General features: G+C 43.4%; 1 protein-coding gene across 1 annotated transcript in view; it reads left to right on the top strand.

Moving 5' to 3' along the window:
• Window positions 1-211: 211 nt before the first annotated feature.
• The window catches only part of LOC102019337 (zinc finger protein 112), a gene marked incomplete in the record, with an annotated part of 49,906 nt that continues 27,977 nt past the window's right edge, over window positions 212-22,140 (top strand). The window contains 5 exon segments of the mRNA XM_013508735.1: window positions 212-302; window positions 7,446-7,493; window positions 10,994-11,120; window positions 12,813-12,908; window positions 17,916-19,774. Of these exon segments, the coding sequence (XP_013364189.1) occupies window positions 7,479-7,493; window positions 10,994-11,120; window positions 12,813-12,908; window positions 17,916-19,774 (2,097 nt within the window).

Raw genomic sequence — 22,140 nt, 5'->3', positions numbered from 1 at the left:
TCTATTTGGAAGACTGGCTGCAGGAAAGCAGAGCTTGGGAATCCATTCTTGAGGGGCTGCGGGTGAATCAATCCGTAGCTCCAGCTGCTGTCACTTCCGCTCTGGGAAGGGGCTGGGGAGCAGGGAATTCTGGGAAGTGTAGTGCGGGAACCCCGGGTAGCCGGATAATTTCCGCCGCAGGAGGCGGAGGCTGCCGCCCGGCTCTCGTCGGGAATCTGGGAAGCGTAGTCCAGGCGGGCTCGGCAGCGAAGCCACTTCCGCCCCAGGTATGCGAGGCCGCGGCCTGCGCTTCTTGCAGAAAGGTGAGCTCTCTCCTCGGCACCTTTGCCCCCGGCGTCTGCGCGGATCTTTCCTCCTTTCGCCCCGGGCCGGTGGCAACCAGGAGGCGACCCGGGGGAAGAGAGTACGTCTGCAGGGAAACGCGGGGTTTGTGGTCCCTTTGAATGGACTTTCACAGTGTGCGGCGCATCTCCGGCTTGGGCCGGGACCAGGGTAGTACAGACGGGGATTAAGGGGCTCCTGAGCTCTGTGCTCTCCCCAGCTCTCTACCGGGCCCTCGCCAGCTCTGCCACTTTTCAGCGGTGTACTACTGGACTTCCGCTCTTCTTTAAAATGTTCTTAGTACCTACCCAAGTGTTTACTGTACAAAGGGTTGAACCCAGAGCCTTTGCACTGAGCTACATTCCCAGCCATACCGTCTTTCCAAGACAGGTTCTCGCTAAGTCGCTACGTTTCTCACACTGGGCTCGAACAGGATCCTCCTGCCTCAGCCTCCCAGAGTGCAGGGATTACAGGCGTGCACCACCACGCCTGGCTCCTAAGAGTGATTTTGAGAACTGAGTCAAGCGCACGGTAGAAGATAACGGCAGGTCATTTGTTACTAGTATTCTGTAATTTTTTTTTCTCTAAGTTTTGAGAAACACTCAGTTCTCTAGGAGCTTCAGTGTACTTAGCATGGAGTCAGAGCTCCACCTGTAGCACCTGAAGGAAGTGGGGCTGGACCGGAATCCCTTATATGAATGATTTTATTGTTTTCCTGGAGAGGGTCCCTCCCGCTGTTACCAGGGATGTCCACTGTAATTGATGGGGAAGTTGTGATGGAGTTCTGATTTCTCGCCTCTTCTTTTTCCAGCTTAGACCTGGGAAAGGCTACAGGAGGAGGGAATGACCTTTTGGCTCCAGGCAGCAGAGTCTTACCTGAGTAGAATCTAGCATCCTTCCTTCCCCCGGGTCCTATACTTTTGGGGGAGAAGGTATTTTCTTTACTTATTGGCTAAATCTGCTACAAAGCTGCCCTGGTATGTTAAGTCAGTGCAGGAAGGGATGGGGGAGTGCTTAGACATGAATAATACAGTGAACAAACATTTAGTGCTAAATATTATTGTAAGAGAATTTTATGACTTAACATCATTAACATCACAACAATCCTACAGTTGAGGGGACTGTCAGCCCAATCTAGAGATGAAGAAACACATGGGTTGTTTGTCCTAATTTTCACAGTTAGGCAACTAGGGAGAAGCTGAATTTAGGTAGTTTACTCCATTGCCTTTGTTTGGTGTGTGTGTGTGATGTTCGGTTTTTTTGTTTTTTGTTTTTTGTTTTTTTTTTTTTGGTTTTGTGAGAGAGAGCCTCCTTATGTAGTCCAGGCTAGCCTAGAACTGGTGACTGTCCTGCTTCAGCCTCCTTTTTTTTTCAGCCTTCTAAGCAGTGGGATTATAGGCATGGGCCACTATGCCTGGTTCTGTGTTGCTTTAGTTCTTATGTTCCTGCCATCTTGCACCTCCCCTGGTACAGGCGTGACCATCCTATCTAGTGGCTACTGCTAGTTTTTAAGAGGTAAAGTCATACATGGGACAGTCAGGCATGTACCACTGGTGGTTCAGGCCACCCATCTCATAAACGTGTTTTGTATCAGGTTGAAAAGTTGTGTTTGGGCTTTTGTAGAGTCACAAAAGCTATGTTAATGAGTTTTGACTTTTTTTTTGGTACTAGTAATCGAACTCAGGACCTTGCACTTGCTAGGCAGATGCTTGTGCCACTGAGCTGTATCCCCAGTGCAGTTTTGACATTTTGATAACATTTTTTTAGTTATCTGCAATTTAATTGTATTTGAAGTATTTATGGTTCACATTTTGAATAAATAAATGATTATATATTGTAGATATTAAGAAAATATATAAAATATAAGGAAGAAATGTTATTACCCATGAACACAGGGTATACTGGTGATAACAGTATTTTCATGTTCCTATTCAGTAGATTTAGTTTTGGATTTTTACCTAAGTTTTACATAATAGACTGTGGGACTCAGTGGTCTCTCGTTGGTCCCTGGGAGAAAATGGCAAGAGGATTTAGAAAATAAAGACAAGAGACAATAGCCGGGTTAGGTGGAGTTACCTCTTGCCTGATGAGCATGAGGACTGAATTCAGTAGTGGGGGTGTTTATTTATACCCTCCAGAGGTTGGTTAATTTCTAACAGCAGTCAGTTAACAAGTTACAAAGGCTGTGCTTTGTGTTTTCGGACTGGGTTCATCCTGCGTGTGTAATTATTTTCCAGCTTCAGCGGCTCCCAACAATAGATTTTACTTTTCCCTTGTGTTTTATTACTGTGGAAATTTATAAGACTAGCCCAGACCTTTCATTCCCCTCTCCTTCCCCCCTCCATATATATGAATGACTTTACTACAGTGTAATCTTCACAAACTGGTGCTGTTTTGCCTTCTGTGTTTAGGTTGACTTCATTAAGAAACACTGCAAAATCTAGCTAAAGCTAATTCTCAAAGCCATCCAGTATCCAATAGTAATGATCAAGGACACTTCTTATTCAAAAGCATTTCTGTAGGGACTCCTTGGTCTCTCCATGGACCCTGGAGGAGAACAGTGGGAATGAGGAAAAGATAGACAAGAGACAAGGAGCTGGGTCAAGTGGAGGCCTCCTTACTGGATGGGTAAGAGGACCCGAACAACAACAGTAGGGGTGTTTATTTATACCTTTGCAAAGTTAGTATCATGAGATACAGGGTTGCCTAGCAACTAATGACTGAATTGTCTAGGCAGGATGCTTTTCTCAAGACTGAGGTAGCTTGACTGCTTTAGGCATTCTGGCTCTGTCTTGCCCTCGCATGTATGACCAATTTCCAGCTTCAGCCACTCCCAACAATTTCAGTCTCAGTGCCTTTAGGGTGGGAAATCACAATAAACTTTATTGTTTCTCAGGCTATTGAACTTTTACACGATAGGCCAGTGAGGATCCTTTTATTTCTGACAAAACTCACAAAACATGATGGTTAAGTCCATGAGAATGAATGGAGTTCATGTTGATGGACACTAGTGGGTCAGTTGCACATGAGTAAAATATTATCAGCAAAATATTATCACTGCTGCTGAATAACACATTGAATGACCAGAGGCTTTAAACGTGCTTCCTAACAAACTTTATAAATCTGTCCTTTTGGCCGTTTTCTGCTCCAGCATATTTTAGCAGTATCAATTTTAACACATGTTAGCAGATGTAGCTTGATTATGCTGTTTGGGTTCATAGTGAGTTAGTGTTTTTTTTTCAGCTTCTTTGGAGATATGTTACCAGTAGTTCTTTTTTTTTTTTTTTTTTAGGTTTTTAGGTTTTTAGGTTTTTCTCTGGTACCGAGAACAGAACTCACGACCTTGTGCTTGCCAGGCAGGCGCTTTTTGCCGCTGAGCTAAATCCCCAGCCCCCTGTTACCAGTAGTTCTTACAGACTATTCCTAGAGCCTCATTATTCAGTCACTTCAAACTGGGCATCGATTCCTTGAATAAACAACAAATGAGCAACATCAGTAACATCTGTGGAATCATCAAGGGCCAAATACAATTTAGCAAAATATTTTCTCTTTTATTTTATTTTATTTTATTTATTTTTCTCTTATATTTTAATGGACTATAGTGTTGTTTCTATTATCAGCAACTCTTAGAGCAACTGTTCTTGCCCAAAGCCCCATAATTTTAAGCAAAATTATTTTTTTTGTCTGGATATATTTCCTTACCTGCTACAATCAAAACATGATCTAATCAGCTCATCACTGGTAAATTATTTTCCTTGGATGGGAAATAGAAGCTGACTATCTGAATATCCAAATCTTGCTTTGTTTGCAACTTCATTTTTATTATTGGTTTTTGTGAAAAAATTCAGCGTGATGAAACATTTCATTTGAAATTTTCAAATTTTCCTGAATATTGCTTTATTCTGAGTTATTTGTGATGAGTGCTCACAGTGTTGACATATATTGTATTCTTTTAATGTGGCCATGTTCTCACTTTATAATAAGCAAAAGACTTAGGTGTCTAATTCAATAACTGTGTCATCACCATTGTGCCTCAGAAGTGTGACAGACCCTGTGTTTCTGTTCTTTTTTGATGCATAGGTACTGACAAAGAAAAAACTGCAGTATGTGGTGTAGCAATACATGTGGTATTTGAAATGCTACTCAGCATCATTTTAACACGAATGAGTTAACCCAATCCCGGTCCTGTATTTGTGTTGTGCTTAGCTACAGTACAGAGAAACGGGAGTGGCACATGTTGTCCCTGTCACAGTTACAGAGCTCAGCTGCTTTAATCAGACGTGGCATTAGGCAGCCATGCGCATGTTTTACCCAGGAAGGAACATAATTGGATATTAACTGTACCTAACAGGTAAAGAACCAAGAATATTAGGTAGGTTGACCACTGTTTAGATGCATATGAAACAAGAATTGCCTTTTATTTTTAATTATTTTGCGGTTTGCAGTACTGGGGAAGGAACCCAAGGCCTTGCACATGCTAGGCAAGTTAGTGTAAACTGAGGCATGACAGGGGCCACCAACTCAGGTGAAGTTGAAGCAATAAGCAAAATTGATTCCAGCCTGGGTGCAGGTGGGCCAGGGGCAGTAAGACCGTTGGCCCTGAGGAACTGGCTGGGGAAGGTTTTATAGGGGTGTTTGGATAGGGCAGGGGTATGGCAGGGAGGAGTGGGAAATTTTTAGTCTGCGTCTGGAGAGTTGGGAGTCTTGGTGACATCCACGTCTGGCAGGTACGGCTGTGTAGGGTGGTTGCTTGTTCATCTCCTTTGGCAAGCTCTCGCTCCCTGTTACCTCTGTGTCTTGGCAGCTAAGGTCCGCGGCTCTGCTCGGGAGTTTTCTCTTCTCTGTCGGTAGGATAGACACCCGCAGCCTGTCTTTTAATTTCGAGTCCCTCCGTGGTTAGTGAGCCCCTGCTTAGAAAAGCTGATGAAGCAGGTCTTGATGAGAAGCCTCCGTGCTGCTGGCAGAGGTATCTACTGCACACGTTGCTGCCGTTTCCTCCGGGTGACAGCTCCAGGAGCATCTTACAATAGCGAGGGGGAGCTGGGAATCAGGAGGCTGGGTCCCGGGCCTTGTTCTATTCCTGGCAGTGGTTCCCTGACGGTTTCCTTAGAGGCTGTTAATTGTGTGGGCTCAGCTTGCAGACTGCCTCCATTCATCCCATAGTCTGTGGTTTGCAACTGTCTCTGCAAACTCTGGTCACCTGTAGGGATTTCATAAAAATGCTTCGATAGATCCTGATTTATAGATCCACCCCTGGACTCTGGGCATTGGTAATATTTTTTAAAACTCCCAGGTGGTGCCAGTGACTGAGAGCCATGATCCTACAAATTGAGAGCAGAGTCTGGGCTAATTATCCTGGCTGTTCTGCTGGCTAAATGGAAAGTTATGAGCACATAACTTTTGTTACCTGTGATGGAAGTTACAATTGTCCCACCTCCTGGGGCACTGTGAGGATTAAATGGGGCACTTCCGCTAAAGCCTGTGTTCTGGCTTTTGGCTTCTCAACACCTCCTGGGCTTGCTCTTTTGCTCCAGGGTTTCTTTAACTCTCATTCTGTTCAAGCACTCTGAGGAGTCCCTGCCTGAGTTCAGACCTGACTCAGATCAGGAGGTCTCAGGGTCCCATTGAGCCCCTCCGTCCCTCTCCCTCTTGCACACGCTACTCTAGCATTTATCCCGGAACTGTATCATTTTTAGAAGACAATTGGGAAATGTGATATGTCAAAGCAAACGCCCTTCTTTCTCTGCCGTTAGGAAGCGAAGGTGCTGTGCACACTTGCTCTACATTCTCCAGCAGCGCCTGTGTGGGCAGGGGCGTTGGAGAGGGACGAGTTACTGGAGCAGCAGACCTCTCTCCAAGGTGCTGCTCAGAGGCTCTGCCTGATCCTCAGTTCCTAATTAGCTTTTTTTTTTTTTTTTAGTTCTTTCTTTCCCACCAATGGCCTTGAAGTCATCCCACAACAATTCTGGTTTGGTTTTTGGGTTTTTTCCAGTACCGGGAATCGAACTCACAACCTTGTGCTTGCCAGGCAGGCGCTGTGCCGCTGAGCTAAATCCCCAGCACCACCGCCCCCCCCCCCCCGCAACAATTCTAATGTAACAAATTCCAAGGAGGAACTCACAGCATTAAACTTCTCTTCAGATCTGTCTAACGATCAGCACTGAGCAGCGTTACACAGGTGAGCACACTTAACCCCATAGACAGCCCTGAGGGGCGGTGTTCTTATCGCCAATGTGATCTGGTCCAGGTGAGGCAGAAGGTCTCCTGTTTTAACGTCAGAAATACCCGGTAGTAGCAGGCTGGGGGTGTAGCTCAGCGGTAGAGTACATGCCCTAGTATGCTCAAGGCCCTGGGTTCCATCCCTAGCACTGAAAACCCCCCGACAGATTTCATCTTTTTTTTTTCATTGTATTGCTATGGGATATATCTGTTGTAGCTGTGAACTTCCTCTGGCTTCAGGAAAAATATTAACCAACCATTGGAGTAAAGGGTGATTTTCCTTGGACAGAGCAAGAATCGCTGCATCCAGATGTCTTACAAAATACATTTCCAGGGGCAGTTTTATGATGCATAGTAATGTCTACTTCTCTGCAGCTGCAAGGAAATAGAGAGCTTTGGTGTTTTATAATAGCTTTCCATCCTTCTCACCCACAGTGCTGACAACAGTCCTATGATGCTGGCTCTGTAAATCGTCCTAACAACAATCCTGTAATATTAGCACTGTAAGGGTCCCAATTGGCAGATGACAGGATTGAATCACTGGGAAAGATAAGGATAAGGAATTTAACTGTGGTTACTCACAAGTCGATAGCAGCACCAGGTTCTGAACACAGGTATTTAGCACCAGGGGTCCACTTTTAACCCGTGCTCTTCACTGCTGCATCTTTTCTGGGTTTCCTGGAATCAGAATGAACACCCCAGGAGCCATGCCGGGTACAGCTGTGCAGGTCGTTCAGGGCCGAGTGGTGTTATGTGGGCTGGAGTCTAGCCCACACTGTCCACCGCTTAGCAGATGTGTATGGACTATCGGCGGGGAGGGAACAGATACCTTTCCGTATGTGCACAAGGGTACAATTCCCTTTCATTCATGGCTTCTTTCCTGTTACCCTGTTCTGCCTTCTCAGGTCACTGCCTTTCCCTAGAAAAAGGAGGAAGAAATGACCAAATTTCAGGTGAGTTGATTTTTATTTCTGCCATTTATCTGTTATTTCTTAGAGGGCATGCGCATGCTCTCTCTCACACACACACACACACACATTCCTAGCCAAAATTAGGAATGGCAATATTCTTTTTTTTTTTGTCTTTTTGAGACACAGTCTCGCTATGCAGTTCAGGCTGGCCTTGAGCTCACTTTGTAGCCCAGGCTGGTATGGAACTTGCAACGATCCTCCTGCCTCAGCCTCCCCAGTGCTGGGATTACAGGCGTGTGCCACTACGCCCCGCTCTAGCAATATTCTTTTGACACTATTTACTTTCAGCCACTCTTGGTTTTTGTTTTTGTCCTTTAATTTTTTTTCTTTTTTTGGTTTTTTGCTTTTTGATACAGGTTGTGCTATGTAGTTCAGGCTGGTCTTGAACTCACTGTGAAGCCCAGGCTGACCTCGAATGTAAGGTGGTTCCCCCCCCTCAGCTTCCCATGTGCTGAGATTAACAGGTGTGCCTGCCATGACTGGCTTCTTCTTAGTTTTTGACATTTTTATTTCACAAATAGTAGTACAAAAGAGAATAGAAATTTTAAAATTTCATGCATTATTTTTCTTACAAATCACTTGGGTTTTTTTCATAGTTATTTTAAGATATGCCTTCATAAATGTATGTGCAGTCCTAGGTATATTTTAAAATTGGAGGTTTTTTTTTAACTTCAAATAGTAACATTTTTATTATCTAATATTATTTCAGTGAACTGTTATTACGCCCACCGTTACCTTTTTCTTTAAATTATTTCCCATTCACAAGCTTTTAAATTCCTGAGGATTCTTACAGTTTTGCATTGCAGTAGCAGCTTTCCTACATATAGAGAAGGTTGGTTATTTTTTTTTTTTTGGGTACCAGGAATCGAACTCAGGACCTTGCACTTGTCAGGCAGGCACCTATGCCACTGAGCTATATCCCCGGCCCCTTTGGGACTTTTTAAAAAGAACACCTAAAGTACAGTTTTGTCTAACAAAATCATACTGAAGCTAAACTTGAAAAAAATATTTTTCATACAAGAAAAGTTAGATAATTTCATCTCAGTACCTGAAGCTTTCTGTGTGTATTGTGTATGTCTGTGTGCTTCTTTATTCATTAATTAATTTACTACCTAATACAGATAGTTGATTTAACATTTTTTTAAGTCATACTGTAGGACTGATAAAGACTTTTTATCTGTCCGTTTAATCATAGCTCCGAGCAACCAAGTAGGACCTTGAGAGCATTTGCACTGTTCCCATGAAGATAAGAGGTTCAGGTTCTCAAAGACAGGGGTCCAGTCAGCTCCAGAGCCTTTGCCTTCTGGTCAGCAGAGTCAGGCAGACTCCTAGGCATAAAGAAACGAAACTGCAGAGCAAACCAAACAAGGGTTCATTCAGAGCTGAGCTTGGGATGCTCAGAACTCCAGGCAGGACAAGTGCAGTATTGGACTTGTCTCCATGTAAAATGTTTAATTTTCTTGCAGCAAGAAGTTATAAGACAAGCAGGGCATGGTGGCTCACGCCTGTAATCCCAGCACTTGGGAGGCTGAGGCAGGAGGATTGTTGCGAGTTTGAGTCCAGCAAGGGCTACCAAGTGAGCTCAAGGCCAGCCTGAACTGCATAGTGAGACCTTGTCTCAAAAAGACAAAAAAAAAAGAAGTTATAAGACAAACGGCAATATAGAAGGAAAAATATTTCCAGTGTACCTAGAAATAAAGACTTTTGTGCCCCCAAATGAATATTATTTTAAAATAAGAAATAAACAGCAGTCATCTTTATTACTACTCAATTTTGTGAAAATTTAAAAAATAATTAGTTGTTGCTTTCCAAATTTACTTCTGTGATTATCAAAGGTTTTTGTTCATTTGTTTAAGTACAGTATTATCTAGTGTTGGACCAGTATAGGATTGATATTATTTCTGGAGGAAGACTTAGTTTAAAAAACCTTTTCTTGAGGGAAGGTTTTTAACAGTTGCCATTATGATTTCAAAATGGTAAAAGTCACTATTGTTCACCCTGGCTATTTCTACTTTCTGATATTTATTTTGAAGAGCTAATCAACAGGGTTCCAGGGACTAAGAACTATGTAAAAGGATGCTTTTTTTTTTTTTCTTGTCTTTTTGAGACAGAGTCTCGCAATGCAGTTCAGCCTGGCCTTGAGTTCACTTTGTAGCCCAGGCGGGTCTCGAACTCAAAATGATCCTCCTGCCTCAGCCTCCCGAGTGCTGGGCTTACAGGCGTGTGCCAACACATCTGGCTAAAAGGATGCTTTTTGCACTATTTTTTAGAATGGGTAATCTAAAACTAAGTAAATATGTATGAATTGAATCAGTTCATTATATGGTAGATCATCAGTTCCTTCAGTGACTATGTAGCCCTAAAATGGGATAAAAATAATGATAATGAGGTGAGTGTGATAGCTGACATTTATTGGATAGTTACTGTGTGACAGTTACTGTTCCTGAGTGCTACTCATTTTATTAACGGGACTCTGTGGCATAGGTATCAGCATGTAAATGAGAGAAGGAGAAACTTGTCCATTATCGAATATCGGGTTAAATAACCCTTAGTTATGGCAGACTGATCAGGCCCGCAATCTCCCAAGCGAGTGGACGGCAAAGGCTTAAATAAATGAGACAGTGAAAATGATTTCAGGGCTCCAGGAGGGACTAACGCTCTTACAGCTTTGATATTCTCTGAGTTTAGCCAAAGACTCCTCTGGGCAACCCATATTTATTTGGTTTACAAACAAAGGAGGAGGATACTCAGGAAAAGGTGGGAATCTGGACAGAACTTTGGGAGAATTTTCCCAAAGTAGTAAATTATGTCAGTGAGGAGAACTACCTTACCTTTAGGGTAGTATTTATTGTAGGGGTGTGGAGCCTGCAGTTGCAGTCTCCTTGCAGTTCCATTGGGGTTGGAGCCAGACGTCCTCAGCTGTGGCCTTATCTTGTCCTTTGAGGTGTCACAGCTTCACAGAGGGGACTTGGTTTATTCACTATGAGTCCATTGCCTATCTTCAGCCAAGGTGCCTAAGCTTCAGACAACTCACAAGTAAACACCGAAATCCAGCTCAGAGCCACTTTGTGGTGGTCCCCAACAGTCCGTGATCACAAGATCTGCCAGCATAGGGCAGAACATCTGGATGTGCACAGAGGCAGTCAGGCCCCAGATGGGACACAAAGGCAGAAGAATATATTGGCAGATTAAGTAAGTGCTTGTGCATGTAAAAGAGGCGAAACAGACCATCAGGCACATCTTCAATAACGTGTAAAATATCAGCCCAGGATCAACAGAGTTCCAGGGATGTACCTCTGGGAGTGCCAGCAAAAGGCGGCAAATGCAAGGGTTTCTTTTCCTGCAGCAGCATGAAAGGCAAACCAGAGGCATCTACTTCAATTCGATTTGAGTCCCTGAGAATCCAGAGTAACTTCCCTCGCTTTACACTTTGTCAGTCCCTCTGTGTTCCATAAGCAGTCGGTATGTGTTTGGTGCCGTAGGAGGCGGTGACCTTCAGGGACGTGGCCGTGGTCTTCAGCGAGGAGGAGCTGGGGCTGCTGGACTCTGCCCAGAGGAAGCTGTACCGGGACGTGATGCTGGAGAACTTCAGGAACCTGCTCTCCGTGGGTGAGGACGGCTCGCTGCGCAACCCTGTGGCTGCCTCCGGGGTGTCTCTGTGGGCTCCCCTGTTTGGAGTTCTGGGCCCTTTGCAGTCATCCTCTGAGCCTGAGTGCCTGAAGGGCCTTTCCCTTGTGTGCAAAATACATTTTCAAGGGCAGCACAAGCAGGAGATTTCTGATGGTTCTCTCCGGGCCAAAGTCTCTCTTTTGAGCTGTAAATGGGCAAATTAGGGTTCCTGCTCCATTGGTTTGTTGTGAGATCAGCTTCGTTGGTTGCTCCAGTTTTGTTTTGTTGTTTATTAGGGCACCAATAACTGTTTATTAATTTGATTTGTGGGAAGTATTATTGTTTTTTTCTTTAACAGTGTATTTGTAAATAACTTCAAATTTACAGGAAATTTATAAAAATAAAAGAGCAGGAGTACCTACATGGCTTCATCTGGATCCACTTATAGTACCATTGTACCCCTTTGCTTTCTCTCTATATACATTTATAAGTGAAAGTGTATATATTTTCATAATATTTTTTTCTGAACCTTTGAGGGTAATTTACATACACTGTGGCCCTTTTTCTCCCAGTAGTTCAGTGTGTATGCAGAGTTTGGGAGTCCCTAAGACCACCCTCACTTCCGACATCAACTGCAAGTTTTGAGGACCCCACGGCCACTGTCAGGCCTGAAAATTCACTAGAGGGACTCAGAGCTCACCAGAGGCTGTTATCTTTGGAAGTGTGGTGTATCCCAGGGAAAGGAGACAGACTGAGCTCTGCAAGGGAGGAAGCCGATGGGGCAGATCCAAGAATGGTCCAGACTTGCGCTTCCCCTTGGCCTCTCTCTGGGCAGTTACTTATTTAATATTAAAGTTGTTTCCATTTGGCTCTTCTAAGGTGGCTGTGTCACAATCCCTAATAGTGTTCTGAGCAATCCTTATATGCTCACCTTTTACTTTGCCCGAGCTCTAGAATCATCCGTGGCTATTATTGGGAAATTGTATTTAACAAAAAGATCCGGATACTATGGTCATTGCCACTATGGTATCTTGGTTTCTTGGATTCAGAGGATAGAATTCAGAAGTGTGTTTGTGTGTGTGTGTGTGTACATATATGTGTATTTACACTTGCATATATATTTATATGTACATGAATATACAGATATCTGTATAAATCTTTATGTAAGTGAATAGATGTTCAATTCAAAATAGAAATGTTACAATTATATTGATGTATCATTTTTTATCCATGAAATTGACAAAAATTTAAAATTTAACACCAGTTTTTGTCAGACTCTGTAGAATAAAAGTATTCTCACACACTGAAAATAAAAATACAGACTGAGACCACCCTCAGGGAGGAGAATTGGACACTGTCAACAAAGCTATGTATTTATTCTTCGATGGTCCATCTCTGGGAATTCTTACAGGCAGCCAAGTGTGAAAAAGCATTAATAGTACACTACAATTTGGGCAAGAAAGAGCAGAAAATAAGTAACTGTGTATCTGTTTATCTTAAACAGGAAGGAAAGATTAACCAGAAAATCATGAGGTTGGTTTCTTACACTGGGTGGGAGGTAACAGGGCGGAGAGGAGAGGATGTCACAGGATGCCATGTTTGGCCGTGTGTACCTTATTAGCTAGTTTTGACAAAGTGGATGTCATCAGGCTTAATTATTTTGCTTTTCTTACTTTTTTTTTTTTTTAACAGCACATCAGCCCTTCAAACCAGACCTGATAGCCCAGTTGGAGAGAGAAGAAAAGCTTTTGATGGTGGAGACAGAAACCCAAAGAGATGAATATCCAGGTGAGAACTGTACCATAGGAACAAAGCAGTTGAAGCCCCTTAAAGACATAAGGCAGGACGTGTCCGTTTCGCTTAACACTCCAGCGGAACCCATGTCATAGATAGTAAAGAGCCTATTAGGCCCTGCACTGTCTGCCCCTTACCCCTGGAGCCTTCCCTAGTTACGTGCCGTTGTTTGTTCTGCCTGTTCTGTTGTCCCGGCTGCACCGCGCCGTGCTGCCTGTCAGACCTGTCAGCTCCGTTCTGTGTCAGGTTCATGACTTGCTTTTCTTTCTGCCTCAAATGAATGAATCAGTTAATCGATGCCTAGTCTTTGCTGTCTTCAGCCCGCCTTCGGACAGCTATGCCCGATGCATGCCTCTCCTACGCGTTCAGTTCCTTGGCTATTCATACATAGATAGCCATCCTACCTAAAGGACAAGAATAGCCAGTCAATTAAAGTAAACATCAAAAATGATCAGTCCCAGCGTTTAATTGACCTTTCTTGTGCAAGTGAGACCCTTGAATTCGTACGCCCAGCCTCGTCTTCCCATTCTTGCTTCTGTCCTAAATAGTCTCTTGTCAAAGCTTCCATCTTGAAGTGGAATTTTCAAGTTGGACATCTACTTGGGTCCAAATAATTTGGTCGTGTTTCTTGAGTCCTCTAGACTCTAACATCAAAAGCTGTGTTACAGCTGTATGGCTAAGGATGCTCCTAGGAAGGAAAAAGAATTTCAAAATGAATTGATTCACTTCTGTAATTTTCATTTCTGGCGGGGACACAGCTGTACAGACCGAACATTGCAAGTGTCTACATCCAACAATATCCCATGATCTCTTTTCAAATGCCCAGCCTACCCAGTCAGCCACTAAATTTTGTCTTCTCTTTTGGAAAGTGGTTGGAAACTTTTTTTCACTTGTAGTAAAACACATGATTTGGAATGCATGTCCACGTAAAGCCCATCAAAGCAACCAAAATCTGTTTTCATGGCATTTCTAGCAGAAGTAGAGGGTCGGCGGCCTGTGGGCACCACCTGCGGCCCTAGCTGAGGTGAGGCTCCCAGCCCTCGGGGCTGTGAAAGGCGGTCCTTCCTACACTACATCCCAACACTGCTCGGTGTCCCGAGGGACCCCTCGCTGGTGCCACCATTGCTGGTTGCAACTGAAACTCTTAGCACGGATGGAAAGATGCCTTTTTGGACCACAGGGACAGACAGGCGTTTCTACACTGTTCTACAAACCAGGGGCTTCTGGACTTTTCTTCCTTTCCCATAGCAAATTGTTTAACTTTGTTTCCAATGTCATCTCTCATTGCACCCAAACCGTCCACCTTATGAACCAGACCTTTTTGAGTAATTGTCATCTTTTAAGTATTACTGTCATGTTTTTTCCTGTTTCATTTTGTTAATTTGCTGGTTCCAGCTAGCTCTGAATCCACTAAACTTTCAGGAAAGTATTTGGCAATTTTGATTTTTTTTTCCATAGGAAGAGACTAGAAAGCAACACTTCTGCCCCAGTCAGCATGCGTACTATCTTTGGCAGTATCCAAATCCATGAATTTTAAATGCAAAAGCCAACCTCGGAGAGGTGGGCTCTCTGTCCCCAGGATATACTTTCATGTTTTTGTTGGCACGTTCTAGCGGCCCATTTTCTGCTTTCCAAAGAAGGGCTCATTCTCCCTCCTAGTTTATATTCCTGTGCTGTTCAGGCTCATAGAAAGGCAGGATAGGGTAGCAACTTGTAGGCAGATGTCAGGGTCATGACCTGAGGCTTGAGACCCATCAGAAGGCGCTCATGTATCAGGCTCCCCAGCGTCACCTTTCTCAGCTTATCAGCACAAATCCGCGAGCTTCCCAGTGGGCCAGCTTTCTCCAGTATTTCTTTAAACAACGTCACAGGCACCTTTCTTCTCTGTCCAAGTGGATGTCACTCCCCACAGTGAAAAGAGAAACAGGCGAGGTATTTTTCTGAGAGGCAGCTCCTAACAATTTCTCATCTTTAATTGCATATCTTCCCAGAGATGAAGTGAAGACCCTGTTTTCTTCCTTTACCCCTCTAATATTGTATAAACCACTGGTTAGAGAGAAACTTTAATCTCTTTTATATAGTGCTGGGAATTGAACCCAGGGCTTTCCAACTGAGCTAAACCACAGCCTTGATTTAATTTTTTTATTTTGAGAAAGGGTCTTGCTAAGTCACTAAATTGCCGGGGCTGGGCTCAAGTTTGGGATTGTCCTGCTTCAGCCTCCCAGAGTGCTGGGATTACAGGCCTGCACCAGCATAGCTGGCTGAAACAGTTGCTTTGTGAGAAGCTTCTCTCATGTCAGTCCGAAAGACTTGACATACTAAATTGTGTGTTTGTAGATACTTATTGGGCATTTTTGATGACGCTAAAATAAAACTGTAAGCACCGACTAACTAGCTGGAAACCCAGACTTCTTGTTTATCTGACATGCCTCCCTGTAATGTATCCCTTTGGTTCATTGTTAGGTGGTAAAATATTAATGCAGTAACTAAAAGCTTTGCTTGTGAGAAGGGAGAGGCATCAGTAAACTAGGTTTTAAAAATACCACAATGAGTACTTTTGGGCCAGTGTTTTCCCATAGTCAGTGCCCTTCCCCGGAGCCATGGTGCACAGCTGTCCCTGGGGACCTTTCTTCTCTGGTTTTTCTTACTCTGAGGATAGGGTGAGTTTTACAAGTAAAACCATGTTCAAGGAAAAATACACAATTTTTTTTTTTGAGACCAGTCTCACTATGTTGTCCACTGTGTATCCTCCTGCCTCAGCTTTCCAGAGTGCTGGGATTACAGTCGTGTGCTACTGGCAAAAGTTGTCAGGAACCACAAATTATAAATGGAGTCTAGGGAAGGTCCAAGGCAGTCCTTGTCCTGCCCTTGAAGCCAGACTGACCGCGGAAACTCCCTGCCCTTTTCTGGTGACAGCTGGGAGCCCTAGGGCTAGTGACTGCTGCGGCACTCACAGGGCAAGGTGAGAGCTGCTGAAGATGATGAGTTCCCTGGGGAAATGACAGCTTCCTTACTGCCTCCCGCCTCATCCTTGCGAGAATGCTTTATTCTTGCCAGCCCACCATAGTCACCATTACTGTTCCCGAAACACTCACTGCTCTTCAGCCGTTGTCCTTGGCCGGATGTAATCAGTAACTACCAACGTTCTGGCTGCTTCGTGGCCTTTTGTTCCCCACGAACAACTGGTCATCCCAGATCCCTGCTGCACCCCTATTTTGTCTCTTGCTCTTCCCACTGTGCGCTGTAACACCTGGTGGGAGATTGGGGACTCACTGCAGGGGTCCCCGATAACTGGCACCGTCGGAAGGGTCTCCAATAAAAAATAGCTTTAAAAATTAAAGAATAGCCAGGTACAGTGGCACATGGCTGTAATCTCAGCATTTGGGGAGGCTGAGGCAGCAGGATCACAAGTTCAAACCAGCCTGGGTAATTGAGCAACTTAGCAAGACCCTGCCTCAAAATAAAAAATATAAAGAGATGTAGCTCAGTGTGAAGGCACTAGTTCAGTCTGTACTTCCGTGGGGTGGGATGGGACCAAGCAAAATTGGAGACTCAATCCATAATTCGAGCCTGTGGGTCTTTTAGGTCACTAGCGTTCATTTCATCCACAGGAAATCCTTGTAAGCTTTGCTTTTCTCACCCGCAGCGTGACCCTGAGTGCAGGCTTGCTTCTCACACAGCCTTTTAGCCTCCAGCAAAGTTACCACCGCCAGTTCCCTTCCCACAAAAAGATAACTTGTATTTGCATACCCTTTTAGTCCACTGAGCGAGGATAACTTGGGACTGTTTATTCATCAGCCCATGTTTACTGAGCAAGCGCTATTCACTAGGCAGGGTTGCAGGCAGTGAGTATAATGTGGTAGTGCCTATCCTGGGGATAACACTTTGGCTGTGGAGAGACCGCCACACACAGATAAATTAAGAATTGCTGTGTTTGAGGACTAGGTGTGAAAAATTTCCTTTTTTACTATCTCTTTTCTGGATACCTCAGAAACTGAATGTACTTAACCGGTTGTCTTCAGAGAGGGTACTTCTCATCAGGACATGAAGATCTGCCATTAGCCTACCATTGGAGCTTTAATAACTAGGCAGCAAGCCATTTCTACCCAAGTATGCCTGTCTTCAAGTCTTTTTTTGGTGCTTGAAACTCCCAAAGTGTGAAGTTCCCAGTAAAATGGTGCAAGGCAAAGTCGATGTTCACCGAGTTACATTTATGGCTGATGAATTGCTTTGAGGGATACCTTGTAGGTGTCAGGAAACTTAGCTACCCTTGCCCACCCTCAGCCTCTAGGTGTTTTTTAATGAAGTCTTTTGAGTTGAATCCTGTAACAGTGTTTCACATTCTGATCTGCACCAGGCTTCTTGGTAATTGTAAAATGTCTTTTCAAAGGAGTTAAAAGTGATAGTGATTTACAGTGACTTAGAAGCATTTATTCTCCTGAAGATAAATAGCTCTTTAGAGACGGGGTACAATGATGTCTTGAGCATCGATTAAAGGTCTGTGTTTACCTTCTTCAGCATAGCATGTAACACATCATTGGCTTACAGACAAAAACATTATCATGCCCATGTGCTAAAGAAAAGAGAAAAAGTTATTATCAGGGAAAAAGCATTTGTCCACTTACAACCACTGTTGTTCTTTCCAGTTTGAGAATATTCTCTTCTGTCTTCTCCTTTGGATCTTTAGGCAGCCCATAATAAGCCCATAATAACATGCTTATGCTTTTACTAGGTCTCTTGAATGTATCGCCACATCTGCTATCTAGTGGGTGTGTCACAGTACCCTGCTTTTGATGCACACAGATAGTCTGAATTTTCTCCATCCTACTTACACCACTATGTAGCCAAACAGGAGGCATTTTTCTAAGGATTCTTAAAACTAGTGCCATGAATTTTCTTTTATTCATTCAAGTTTCATGTTACAACCAAAGTGTAAAATTTTGAGATCTCTGAATAAAGCATTTATTTGTGCACTTGTCTGAATTCTGTTTATCTTTATAGGACACAACATTCAACATAAGGAGCATATTGAAGAAATGGGATTAAGTTACCTTCCCCCCAGAGAGCTTTCCTCCTATCAGACCTGGAAGCAAGGTGCTATCGGCTTAGCCACTTGTCAAGATTCCATGAAAATCTTTCAGGAAAAGAATTTCCAGTTGCAAAGACAAGGGGCTTCTCCCTGCCAGACGTGGGCAGGAATGCCAATCCAGATTTCGGAAGATGGGAACTATGTAATGATTCATGTAGTGGATGATTCCAGTTATGTAAAAAATCAAGAGTTTCCATGCTTGAGAGCCCAACACCCTTGGAGGAAAATGTATCTGACCGAGGCCCATAATCCTCAGTGTAAATGTCAACAAATTTCCATGAAAAATACTTTCTGTACGTGTGAGAGTGTCAGTTGGATTTCACGTCACAATGATAATCAGGGAGTACACAGAAATGAAAAAAACTACAATGACAGTGACTGTGGAGAGGATAGCATGGACGTACCGTTTCTTAATCAGAACTTGGTCCAGGCAGAGCAGAAGCCCTGCCCATGTACTGAGTATAGAGAAGACTTCAGTGATGACTACAGCTCTGATGTTCAGCAGCAGCTGGACCTAGCAGGGAAACCATGTATACGCAGTCCGTGTGGAAGGGCCTATAATTATACGTCAGTTCTTCGCAGTCATCCCAGTGTGCAGAGAGATGAAGGTGCTGTGGAGAGTTTACATCTGCAGTCCCATCAGAGAGCACGTACAGAGAAGGAATCATGTACATGTGGTGAATATGGCAAGAATATCAACCAGCGCTCCTCTCTTAGCTCTTACGAGCTCACCTATACAGGAGAAATACCCTGGAGGTGCAAAGCTTATGAGAAAGCCTTCAGTCATAGTTTAGACCTCAGTAATAATTTTAGGGTCCATACTAGGGAGGGATCCTATGAATACGAGGAGAATGGGAACATTTTTAATAAGAATTTTTATCTTCGGGTTCATCAACATCAGAATATCTACACTGAAGAGAAACTGTACACCACTGTGGAGTATGGAAAAGATTTAACTTGTTATTCAAATCGTCACGGTCAGCATAGAGTTCACATGGAGAATTCCTATAATCCTGAGGAGTGTGGTAATGACTTCAGCCTGGCCTCACGTATTCAGGGCTTTCAGATAGCCCACCCCAGGGAACAACCATATAAACATGCCTACAGCAGTAGTCAAAATTCATGCATTCAAGACCGTCAGAAGACTCACATTAGAGAAAAACCTTACAAGGAGTGTGGAAGTGGCTTCGACTGGAGTTTGAAACTTAAAAGTCATCAGAAAGCCCATGCTGGACAGAAGCCATACAAATGCAATGTATGTGGCAAAAGCTTCCGTCATAGATCGGTTCTTAATGTTCATCAGAGAGTCCACACAGGAGAAAAACCGTATAAATGTGAGGCGTGTGATAAGGGATTCAGTCGGAGCTCATACCTTCAAGCGCATCAGAGAGTCCACTCTGGGGAAAAACCGTACAAATGTGAGGAATGTGGGAAGGGCTTCAGTCGGAATTCCTACCTTCAAGGCCATCAGCGAATACACACTGGAGAGAAACCGTATAAGTGTGAGGAGTGTGGTAAAGGTTTCAGCCGGAGCTCACACCTCCAAGGCCACCAGAGAGTTCACACTGGAGAAAAACCATTCAAATGTGAGCAATGTGGGAAGGGCTTCAGTTGGAGCTTTAATCTGCAAATTCATCAACGGGTTCACACAGGAGAAAAACCGTACAAATGTGGGGAATGTGGTAAAGGCTTCAGTAAAGCCTCAACTCTTCTGGCCCATCAGAGAGTTCACACAGGCGAGAAGCCATACCACTGTAGCGAGTGTGGTAAGAGCTTCAGTCAGAGATCCTATCTTCAAAGTCACCAGAGTGTCCACTCTGGGGAGAGACCGTACATATGCGAGGTATGTGGGAAGGGCTTCAGTCAGAGAGCATATCTGCAAGGTCATCAGAGAGTCCACACCAGAGTGAAGCCATATAAGTGTGAGATGTGTGGGAAGGGCTTTAGTCAGAGTTCACGGCTTGAGGCGCATCAGAGGGTCCACACAGGAGGGAAACCGTACAAATGTGAGATGTGTACAAAGGGCTTTAGCGAGAGTTCCCGCCTTCAAGCACATCAGAGGATTCATGCAGAAGGGAGACCCTATAAATGTGAACAGTGCGGGAAGGGTTTCAGTGGGTATTCAAGTCTTCAGGCCCATCACAGAGTGCACACTGGGGAGAAACCTTACAAATGTGAGGTGTGTGGGAAGGGCTTCAGTCAGAGATCAAACCTGCAGGCTCATCAGAGAGTCCACACCGGGGAGAAACCATATACATGCGATGCGTGTGGAAAGGGTTTCCGTTGGAGCTCGGGTCTTCTCATTCACCAAAGAGTCCATAATGGTGAAAAGTTCTATAAAAGTGAAGAGTATAGAAAGGTTTACTCTTCCTCAGAGGATCTACACAGAAATGAAGGCTTGTAAGATGATGTCCTGGTTTGTTTTGAAGTCCTCAAAAGGGAGCTGAAAATTTCTCGCCACTAGTATACTTTTCGTATATGTGCTGTTGAAGAGGGCACGCTAGAGTTCTTTTAGTAGAAAGAATATTTTTTTAAATGAAGATAGTGTTTCTTCCAACTTCAGTGTCTGATGGTTAGGAGGCCACACAGCAGAGACCTTTAATGAGAGGAGTTCTGTAACAGATTTTATCAAAATTTTAGTAAGTTTCTGCACAGGAGCTAGGGCTTCTAAATATGAGTACAGTCAGGAATTTAACAAAACTACAGTGATGAACATGCCTCACTCTTGTGTCCAGTGGAATGTAAGCTTGATGAGAAGGGATATTGCTCACTGTGAAGTCTACAAAACCACGACATTTTGCAACTCACAATAGGTAGTCCGTACTTCTTCCTAAATGACTAAAGTATGTAAAGGCATAATATTTGAAATTTTTATTCAGCTAATTTCAAAAAGCTCACACTTAAGAATGGATTTGGAGGAGGAATTAAGCAAATGCTCTCGATATTACTTCAAGTAAATATTATTTGAAATGTGGAGCATCAAGCAATATTGCAATCCGAAGTAACATGAATTTCGTTGTAACCTGATGGGATTGGTTCTCGTCATTTGTCCCATCTTTTGTTTTGTTTTTTGTCTTCTTGAGACAGGGTCTCGCTGTGCAGTTCAGGCTGGCCTTGAGCTCACTTTGTAGCTCAGGCTGGTCTCGAACTTGCAATGATCCTCCTGCCTCAGCCTCCACAGTGCTGGGATTACAGGGGTGCGCCACCACACTGGGCTGTTCCATTTTAAGGAAGGTTGAGCTGCATTTTGTTAATATGTGGTCTCTTTCTATACAGTACACAGTCGATTAAGGTTTACCTCTGTGTGTGTGTGTGTGTGTGTGTGTGTGTGTGTGTGTGTACATGTATGCACTTTAAATGACAATACAAACTGATTAACAGTGTTTCCGGGTAACTTTGCAAAAAATGGAATGCTGCATTTTACATTACATTTTTACTTCGGCCCTCTGTATTAAGGCAGAGTTTTACTGTAACATTTGGAAAATATCAGAAGTGTTACTAATGACAAATAGTTTTAAATAAATGTCAAAGTTATAATGCTTGGTGTTTTACTGTCTGTATTTCCATTAAACTTCATATTTATCTGACTGATTTCTAAGTGTAGGCTTTGTCCAGTCCAAACCTTCTTAGGCAGGGTTTATGACAAATTTAAAGGACTAAGTTTTCTATCTCCAAGTTTTCCCATTCACATAAAGGGAAAAATCTTGAATTAAAAAATTTTGAGACATGTTTTGCTTATTAGAATAGTATTACCATTTTACCTACTGGTCTCTATCTTCAAGAACATGTATTTTGTTGGTGGGATTGAAAAAAAGACAAGCTTGTACAATCAATACAAAATTCCATATATATAAAAATGTCACCTACCAACAGGAACACATTCTGAGAAATGTTATTGTTGTGTGAACATCATAGAGTGTACCTAGCAGAAGGCTATAACATCGCCAAATCATGAAGTCTTGTGGGACTATCATTATATGTGCAATTACTGACAGAAATGTTACATGGTATATGACTATATCAAAAGTAAAATGGGCATACCTACCTCGAAGTCAGTATAATTATGATTAAGCAGTTTTAACAATGAAAAAGGCTTACATACTACTAGTTTTTAAACTAGAAATAAATGTTACCAGA

The sequence above is a fragment of the Chinchilla lanigera genome, unplaced genomic scaffold, assembly GCF_000276665.1.
Source record: "Chinchilla lanigera isolate Chin_1 unplaced genomic scaffold, ChiLan1.0 scaffold00154, whole genome shotgun sequence".
NCBI lineage: Eukaryota > Metazoa > Chordata > Mammalia > Rodentia > Chinchillidae > Chinchilla > Chinchilla lanigera.
This window is presented reverse-complemented; position numbering and strand designations above follow the sequence as displayed.